Here is a 9,400-nt window from a genome sequence, read left to right on the forward strand (position 1 = left end):
CCACAGGAAGTAGTCGGTGGTCCAACCAACAGGAAGTAGTCGGTGGTCCAACCAACAGGAAGTAGTCAGTGGCCCAGCCACAGGAAGTAGTCGGTGGCCCAGCCACAGGAAGTAGTCCAGGAGACTCTGATTGGCTGCGTGGAGCCGCTGGACTTTAGGACCTCCTGAGCTGATCTGAGTCCCGCTAACATGACGAGTCTCCGACAATGAAAACTGTTTGACATCACAAAAGGCCCCTTTAATGACATTAACAGGAATCCACCACATTAACACACAGCTGGAGGTCAAATGAACAGGAGAAACGGATGAATAACCCGCGACGTGTTGGATCATGAGGAGTCTGATGACCTCAGAGTCACCTCAGCTGTGGTTGTTTTATTTTGACAGGGCTTTTCCCTGATGTGGGAGGCGGCTACTTCCTGCCGAGGCTGCGGGGGAAGTTGGGGCTGTTCCTCGCCTTGACGGGCTTCCGGCTCAAAGGACGGGACGTCCAGCGCGCCGGCGTCGCCACTCACTTCGTAGAGTCTAAGAAGGTGAAGCAGCTCCAGCTAGCGGAGACGCCAACGAGGGCAAACGGGTCTGAGTCGGGCCGGCGCTCTGCGGTTTGGGCCAGATGTTGAGTCAGTGGGTGAATCAGGGTTTTTATTGTAGTGGTGCCAACTGGTCCTGACAGGCCCGGCGGCCAGGTGTGGGTCAGAGCAGCGGGCGGCAGAGGACAGAGCGTCCGCCGGATGGTTCTGCTGGAGCTCTGGATCAGAACCAAGCCTGTTAAAATGAATCACAGGACGAAGATCTGACTCTCCACTCTGTCACTTCATATTTACATCCCATAAGAAGAACTTTTTTATCCAGATCAACACTTTCAGTTTGAGCTCTGAATTAGATTTTATTTGATGAATGTTGAAATAAATAATAAGACACAGAATGTTTTAGGTCATTTTTCAGATTCACTGTTAGTCCGGAAGCCATCTTGGAACCACCTAGTTGGGGCACATGGTCCACCTGGACTCCCATTTGGACCCGGTACAGTTTGGATGGTACAAGAGCCATTAAGCCCAAACAGTTTCAGTCTCATCAGACCAGGACTTTTCTCCAGAAATCAAGATCTTTGTCTCTGAGGACTAAACACTGTGTTGGTGTAGCGCTTTAGAGTTAGCAGTGCTAATGTTTATGATTAGTGCTTTAGGGAGCTAAAGCACTAATGCTAATGCTAAAGCGCTACACCGGTCTCCGTCCTGACCCGTTCCCAGGATGTTTGCACTTACACATAGATTCTCCAAAACAGTTTAAAGTCACGGTGACCTTGGTGCAAATTTCTAAGTTTGCCAAGAGTTTTTTAAAAATGTAATTTTCTTTAATCCTAACAGTAAAAACAGGAACGCTGTCATGTCAGGGATGTTAGCTTGTTTCCGTTTTCTGGTGTTTATTTAAATATCTGGTCTCATCTGTATGTCGTCTGTGAAACACCCGATCAGATTGATGAAAATCAATCAATCAAACTGTATTTGTATAGCTCATTTCAGCAACAAGGCAAAATGTGAAGTTTTGTTTGTTAGATCCCAGAGCTGGAGCAGCGGCTCGTTGGCCTGAAGTCTCCATCGGACTCGGACGTCTCCCGACTGCTGGAGTCCTTCCAGACGCAGGTCAGAGGGTTAAAGACGCTGTTTTCAGTAATTCAGTTATTTTTAAATGTTTTTTACCATCCGGCGGTTTTGTTTCTAAAGTCGTGTTTTTGTCCACAGAGTGATCTGGACTCTGATAAACCGTTCGTCTTGGACAAACATACGTCTGATATCGACAGGTGAGTTTTTACAGTGTGATAACTGACATGTAGCATTGAACCAGTAGGTGAACTGGTGGAAACCCTCACTGGTTGGCGTGAACTGGTTCTCCTCCCAGGCTGTTCGGCTCCAGCAGCATGGAGGGAATCCTGCAGAACCTGAAGGCCGACGGCTCCGATTTCGCTAAGAAACAAGCTGAGGTTCGTCTTTAAGGCTGATTTACACTCAGAGCAGAGAAAGTGGCAGAAACCTGCTGACACCCTGCAGGTCGGCTCTGCAGCAGCGTTGGGCTGAACTGGGACCGTGTTCGGCTCTAAAGTCCTGCTGTCGTAATTATTCACCCAGTTTGGGGGTCAGGGTCAGGTTGAGGGTATTTTTGTGTTCAGGTAAATAAAACCTTTTCTTATTCACAAAGAAAACTCCGGACGTCTTCTGCGCCTGATTCCAGCAACATTAATAATCCAGTATTATAACTTTTCTGTCGTTTTTACTGCATCAGTGTCTCCTCAGAGCCGAGCCAGGGCAATAACCGTGTTGATTCTGGTTCTGATCATGGTTCGTCCAGATTCTGTCCAGAATGTCTCCCACGTCGCTGAAGGTCACCTTCAGACAGCTGCAGGCCGGCGCCGCCTTGAGCCTGCAGGACGTGCTGGTGATGGAGTACCGGCTGAGCCAGGCCTGCATGGTGAGAACCGGAGAGTTCTGCAGCGTTTTACACTCAGTGACGACTTCTCTGGGCCGGCCGCTGGATTGTTGTCGGTGTTAGTAAACTGTCGTCTGATTGGTTTGTTTCTGCCGTTCCAGAGAGGCCATGACTTCTACGAAGGCGTTCGGGCAGGTGAGTTGGCGCTGCGCTACGTCCTGCTGTTCTGTAGAGTCTGTAGGATGTTGAAGAGGAGAGAAGTCAGGACAGAAATGAAACTGGTTGTAGTGTTTCTAGAGCAGATATAACTTTAAATGAATTTGGTGCTCTAGTGTTAGCTTTTGCTAAATATTATGTTGATGTAATCATTTAGGATTAGTTTCTGCTACATGTTTGAATAGCCACTTAGCATTAGCTTCTGCTAAATATTGTGTTTGTGTAGCACTTAGCATCAGCAGAGCTAATGTTTATGATTTGGGCTGTAGGGTTAGTTAGCGGCGCTAACCGCTAGTTCTGGTCCAAAGAAATCCACTCCAGTTCAGTCCAGTTTAAAGCCRGATTTTCACCAGTTGGATCCGGTTYSTTCCAGTTCTGCTCATTGTTCTCTTCATTTCCATCAGATTCAGATTTCAGTCTAAAATCAGCCTGGAGGTTTTATCAGATCTCGCTCTCATGTTGCTCCTCGCTGCCTCAGCAGACGATGCGCCGCCGCTAAGCGATCAGCTGCTGATCACGCCGACCCGGTTAAATGTCAGGAATCTCTCTGCCTCTCCAGTTCTGATCGACAAAGACCAGAACCCGCGCTGGAGCCCGCCGTCGCTGGACCAGGTTTCCGACCGCTTCGTGGACGACTGCTTCGCCTCGCTGGGGGAGAACGACCTGAAGTTCTGACCAACCCGCCGCCGGGCCTCGTCTGAACCATCAGAACCAGACTCCTGGATCGGAGCAGCTCTCTGGAGCCGGCAGAGGAAGTGACCTCACCGCTGAGTGCTTTAGGACTTTTCCCCTGGGTGTTTGCTGATGCCACTCGGATCGCTCTCATCCGTTTGCTGGTTTCTCTCTCCAACACAAACGTTCATGATTTAGTTCTTTTTTAATTATTAATAATGCAGCAACAGGATTTACTAGTGACTAGAGAAATCAAATATAGTTTCATTAAACTGAAATCTGTTTTCTGGTTTATTTCTAATCAGCTAATTGTTCTGTGGTGAAACCACTTCCCCAAACATGGCGTCTCCATCTCTGCATTATTTATGAGTCAGAAGCAGAAAGCAATAAAAAAAGTTTATTATTACGTAACTGACATTTTTTCAAGGTAAAAACAGGAAGTGATGTGTTTGCATGTCTTACTTTAAAGTTTAATTATCGCCTGCTGCTCAACGGATCCTGGAATGTGATCAAAATAAATCAAATAAAATCATAAACAGCTTCATTTATGGTATCAAAAACAGAAATATGCACCAGTCACAGCATTCCTATCGCAGCAAACTAAAACTTTAGCATTAGCTTCAGCTGCAATCGTCTTGGTAACCATCAGCTGCTATCGTCTTGGTAACCATCCCCCGGGCTGACGTTGGTCCAGTTTCTCCAGACGTGAAGCTCTGGTCCGTCTGTCCAGATGTTTTCTCCTCACTAGTCCTGCAAACTAAATATTTAGTTTTCGTATTAGTTAGCAAGCTAAATATGTAATTTAGTTACTAAGTATTTAGTTTGGCTGTAAAATTAGTTTATCATCTTAATGTTTAGCTTGAGATTTATTAGCTACAAGCTAAATATTTAAATTATTAGTTAGCAAGCTAAATGTTTAATGTTCTTACTAAACATTTAGTTCTTGATCTAAATATTTAGCTTACTAAATATGCGTTAATCTAGATTTACTCTTTGAACCAAATTAGTTTGCCAACTGAATATTTTGCAAGCTAAGCTAAATATTGTTTGCTAAATGTTAGTTATCCTAAATATTTCATTTAAAAGTATTTAGTTTGTTTTCCAGTCACAGCTGTCCTGATGAGCCCCAAGCATCAGCCTTCCGCCGCCATGCCTGGAGTTTGGTCCGTCTCCTTGTCCTGGCAGCCATTTTGTTTTTTTGGGGACGTTTGCTGCTTCATGTTGGTGAATCAGTTAAATGGAAGGTGTGTTTACGTCCTGCTGGCAGCTTCCTGTTCTCACCTGAAGCCGTTTTAATGCTTCCTCCACCGTAAAACTGACGCTCTGCAGCTGTAAATCCTTCTGTTTGTCCTTCGCTCAGCCTGACCTTTGACCCGCTCTAAAGCAAACACTCAGGCTGAAGGCATGACTTGTTTCCACATGCTGACGGTTCAGCCTGGAGGAGAGGAGGAGTCGTTCCTCCTGATATTCACTCACTGCTCTCATCTTTACAACCACTGAAAACAAGCATCGGCCGTCTCAACGTCCCACTTTATTTACCTTCAACACATTAAATATTGTAATTAGTGGGAAATCTTTAGTCAAACCAAAAATAAAATTGTATGAAATTACATAATTTTTAGGCAGGTTTGTGGAACTGGCCCTTTAAAATTTAGTTCTGCAGGTAGGAAACTACAGGTGAGCAGAAACTACAAAACAAAAACAAACTCTGAAAATGTTCAGTTTGTAAAGTTACAGTCAAAAATTAACAGCAATAATTTAGTTTATTGTCAGAAAAAAAGAGGTTTAATTTTTCAAAGTCTTGTTTTCACCATTTTAGTAATTTATTCAGAAATTTATGTGAGTTTAGTCAAACTAAATACTTAAGTTTAAAACTTTACTAATTTGGAGCTAACAAATATCTGTTCAAAGACATTTTTTAGTTAGCAAACTAAATATTTAGTTTTTTCAGTGTTAGATGGTGAGCTAAATATTTAGTTTCCAAGACAGACATTAACTACATATTTAGTTAATTAAATGTTTAGCTCAAAGCAAGTGTGAATATGTTGCTAGCTAAATGTTGCTAACTAAACATTTAGCTCCAAGCAAGATATTTCACTTTAAGCTGAAACTGACATTTATGAATGAACAAAATGGAGAAAAAACTTATTAACGTTTGTTTTTCTCTTTTGAAACTCAGATTTTTGCTGCTGCGAGAAAAACTTCAGGAAACTCAAATGGCTTTTTTTTCTTTATGGCTCCACAATTTTTCTCCTCAACAGTTAAAATTATTTCCCTGTTTTATGTTTGTTCCTGAATTCATCCAGACTCGCTGGCAAAACCACAGGTTTTATTTCTGAAATGTAAATTATGATTTGATTACAAATGATCTTTTTTCTTTTGGAGCAAAGCTGAGGTATGAAGTAAAACAGTTTAGTCTCAGATATGCGATTTGCTACAAACAGAAACCAACATGAGTCCCAACAGAAATCCTTCCCTGGCCTCTAAATGGCCCGGCGCCACACTTTGGACACCGCTGCTCTAAAACTGCTGATTTTGTGTTTTGTGCAGAAATATTTACTACAGAGCTGATTCCTGATTCCTGGAGAGGATTTTTCTCTTTTCTTGGCAACAAAAGTTATAAAGTTTTCCAAAACGGAACATAAATGTCCTTTAATGAAAATGCAGTAGAATCAAATCTGTGTCTGTTTTGAGGTCGACGTGTTTTTGTCCTGCAGCTTTGAGTCGTTTGGATTTGTGGAGCATTTCCTCCGATCCTCCGCTGGTCTCAGGCCAGTTTCTGCTGCTCCACTTTAAATAACTCTGAGCCGACAGTTTGGATCCGAACGGGAAAAACATTTTCCTAAAGCTTCTGATGGAAGACTGAAGTTTTAATAAAGATTATTGATCTTTAAAACTCCCTGGAGACGCAAAAATCACACGATGCCGGTCGAACTAGAGGAGAAAAACCATCACCAAATGAAACCTGATTTATTTTAAACAGGCGGGAATTTAACGCCACAGAACAGTTTCAGGACCAGAAGACATTTAAACTTTTTCCTGAGGCCTTTTTGGTTCATTGTAAGGTTTTTATGACCATGGAGGCATGAATGTTTGGCAGATTTAGCCTCTGAGGTCTCAATCTGGATGAACACCGACGGAACCCGATCCGACTTTGACCCAAACGGGGCGGCATATTTAACCTGAGCTGAACTTTCCTGATTTATTCTGAATTTCTTTAAATTTTCCTTCCAGATTTCTGGATCTTTTTCTTTGGGCTTTAGTAGTTTTTGTTTTTTATTTTATCAGATTTTTTTCTGTTTTTTGCTTGTTGAAGCCTCTGACCTCTGATGACCCAATTAGACATGAAAGGATAAACTTCTTCCTGTTTCTTCAAATAAATCCATAAAAAATCCCAAAATTAAATGATTTCTAGTGGAGAATCATTAATTTTTTCCATAAACAAATTGTCTCTGATTATTTGATTTATTATAAAAAATGTATATTTATATCTTCAAAATAGAGAATTTAAAATCCAACATGGCTGCTGTGACATAAACAACAAGAATAAACATCCACTAATTTCATTCAGCAAATACTAATTTAAATATTTGGAAATATTTGACATAATTATCTCTTCCAGGCCATTTTTCATGTTTATTTCTGCTGGAGATCTGAGTTTTGCATTTGGCTGCCTGTTTATCAGAGTTTTGATAATTTTTCATCCCTCTTAGTGAAAATAAAACCAGATTTCAGTCATTTTGTGAATTTAAACATTTTTAATCATCAGATTTGTAAGTAAAAAAAAAAACAAAAACCCAAAGAAAAACTTTGAAAGATTCAGAAAGTCTGGAAAACGTTTGATGACGACGGGATTGAAATGTTTTTAGTTCCAGTCCTGAAACTCATCTTCAGGTTTTGGTTGGAGTTAAAATCCTTTTATTTTTGTCAAACTTTGTTTTCTTTGGTGTTTTTCATCGATTTAACTAAAGAAACGGAAGAAAAACTGAAAAACCCTCAACAAAGCCCGTCTGTCTGAGCAGACGGGTTCAGGCTGATGATCCAGACTTTTGTATTGTGGCTGTTTGGTTGCCGAGTTTCCAACGTATCAGCGGCGGCACAAAGTTCACGTTCTCACAGCAGGTCTTCAGGCTCAGTTCCGATTTTTCGCTTAAATCCGATTTTTTTTCCTGCGTATTCATTTGTTTGTCCGGTGGATTCGGACCCGAAGCGGTGCGTTGGGATGCGCCTCACCATCTGCGGTTCTATTCGCCTTAAAATTACGCAAACTGGAATTGCACAAATAAATTCACTCAAAGGAAACACAACAATTTAGCAAAAACATTTTTCAATAGAAATTTACTGCAATGGCAACATGCAGGATCAACAACAGGAAGTTACTACTGGAGGAAATGAAGAAGACAACAGGAAATGATCTTTGTGTAATTTTAATTTTCATTATTTAATGAAAATGACTAATGAAATTGTATTTTTTAGTTTTCCAACTGACTCAGACTTCGTTCATGATTATAATTTTCATTGTTTATGTCCAGATTTACATCTTTCTTCTTCTGGTGCAGAATTATGACGCACATTCACCTCAACGACGTAAAAGTTGAATAAAATACATTGAGATGTTTTGGAAATAATCAGATTTCTTTTCGAACAAACCGGTGAAAGATCGGAATTGGGTGAATTCGCCTGCTGTGTGAACGTAGCCAAAGTGGACGAACCAAAACCGAAACGTCTCGTCGGTGAGTCAAAGTTCCCAATCTGGAGAGCGCATCGTCAGCGGCCCAGAAGGCCCTCGTGGCAGAGGGCAGAGGTTAAGGCGAAGCAGTGGCAGTGAAAGAAGCTCCAGGGAGAGTTTCCAATCTAGGGTCAAGGGTCAGATGGGATTCCCGGGTTCACCGGTAATCTTCCACCTCATTGTCACAGTCGGGATCAGAGCGCTTTGGTCGGTTTGGAGGAACGTTTCAGGACGAATCCCGTCCAGTCAGAGCGGATTCCCGTCGACTCGTCCGCCGCCAGGCGTGAAGGTTCCCGTCACGGAACGTCACACTCGATGTAGGGGATGTCGCTGTAGCGGCTGTCCACCTCCAGCCACTGCTGCACCGCCCGCGCCACGATGTCCTCCGACAGCCGCTGGGCGTACTCCAGCAGCGCCGTGTTCACCTGCGGCGAGCCGTCCGCCGAGCCCGGCGCCGACCCGCCCACCAGGTAGGCCTTCTCGCCCGCTGGCTTCCCCTCGGTGGAGTTGGCGTGCTGGGAGGCCGCGGCGCTCCGCTTGGATTTGACGCAGCCCATGCTCTGGAGGCGACCTCGTCTTCCTCCGTCTGGGAGATTTCAGCTGCTGTCATCCACTGGATCCCATCGCTGAGAGCCACGCTGGGCGATCAGAACATCCCGCTCCGTCCGACAGAGAGGCTCATGCTTCAGCTGTGGGAGACGAGAGGAAAGAGGTCACTGGTTTATGCTCCAGAAGGTGACTCAACAGAAACATAAAAGATTTTAGAAACCTCAAAGTGGACGGTAAAATCCCACGTTTGACAAGAAAGTTTGGTTCGTTTCAGGAGGTTTGAACACAAACTGGTCCGTCTACAAACCTCTACCTGCGTTTGTTTGAAATGAACTCTGGTGTGGTTTGAATGTGAAAACCAAGCGGACTACAGCGCAGGGCATTCTGGGTAAATACAACCAAAGCTAGTGTGCTAGCCTAGCGCTAGCAGGAGAAATGGCTCGTTGTCTTTAGCCAAAGACTAAAGAGAAATCCTCCAACTGCTTAAATCTGTCGCCACTCCATTTGTTTGAAGGAAGGTTTTCAGAGGTTTTTGTGTCGTTTCCTTCAGTGGATCTTGGTGCAGCGCCCCCACAGGCCAGGAGGGGAACAGGTTGCTCAGAGGGTTTGGTTGGTTTGCGAAAGCGGCAGCAAATGTTGCAGTTTTGTTTCCAAGTCAAACCTAATCTACGGATGACCAGGAGGAAAAACAAGCTGAGGGGAGGAGGGGGGGGGCGGACTGGAGGTCAAGGCCTCCCCTGACCCTCTGTCCTGGAGAGTTTTATGACTCAATCCCCTCTGCCTGTGGCAGTGTGTGTGTGTGTGTGTGTG

The 9,400-nt window shown here is 43.6% G+C and overlaps 2 protein-coding genes across 2 annotated transcripts in view; one reads left to right on the top strand and one right to left on the bottom strand.

Annotated features, from left to right (window-relative positions):
• Window positions 1-3,856, top strand: part of hibch (3-hydroxyisobutyryl-CoA hydrolase) — a 21,013-nt gene extending 17,157 nt beyond the window's left edge. Inside the window, exons 8-14 of the mRNA XM_017303702.1 lie at window positions 388-533; window positions 1,557-1,643; window positions 1,743-1,801; window positions 1,900-1,981; window positions 2,347-2,466; window positions 2,586-2,619; window positions 3,200-3,856. Coding sequence (XP_017159191.1) covers window positions 388-533; window positions 1,557-1,643; window positions 1,743-1,801; window positions 1,900-1,981; window positions 2,347-2,466; window positions 2,586-2,619; window positions 3,200-3,315 — 644 coding nt within the window. The 3' untranslated portion in view covers window positions 3,316-3,856. The remainder of the gene's footprint in view (window positions 1-387; window positions 534-1,556; window positions 1,644-1,742; window positions 1,802-1,899; window positions 1,982-2,346; window positions 2,467-2,585; window positions 2,620-3,199) is intronic.
• Window positions 3,857-5,111: 1,255 nt separating this feature from the next.
• Window positions 5,112-8,729, bottom strand: akap19 (A-kinase anchoring protein 19). Its single transcript, XM_008404210.2, has 2 exons — window positions 8,324-8,729; window positions 5,112-8,178 (listed from the first exon to the last, which is right to left on the bottom strand). The coding sequence occupies exon 1, from the start codon at window positions 8,596-8,598 to the stop codon at window positions 8,338-8,340; it is 261 nt and encodes an 86-aa protein (XP_008402432.1). The 5' UTR covers window positions 8,599-8,729; the 3' UTR covers window positions 5,112-8,178; window positions 8,324-8,337.
• Between the last annotated feature and the right edge of the window lie 671 nt (window positions 8,730-9,400).

Source organism: Poecilia reticulata, linkage group LG2, assembly GCF_000633615.1.
Source record: "Poecilia reticulata strain Guanapo linkage group LG2, Guppy_female_1.0+MT, whole genome shotgun sequence".
In the NCBI taxonomy this organism is placed as follows: Eukaryota; Metazoa; Chordata; class Actinopteri; order Cyprinodontiformes; family Poeciliidae; genus Poecilia; species Poecilia reticulata.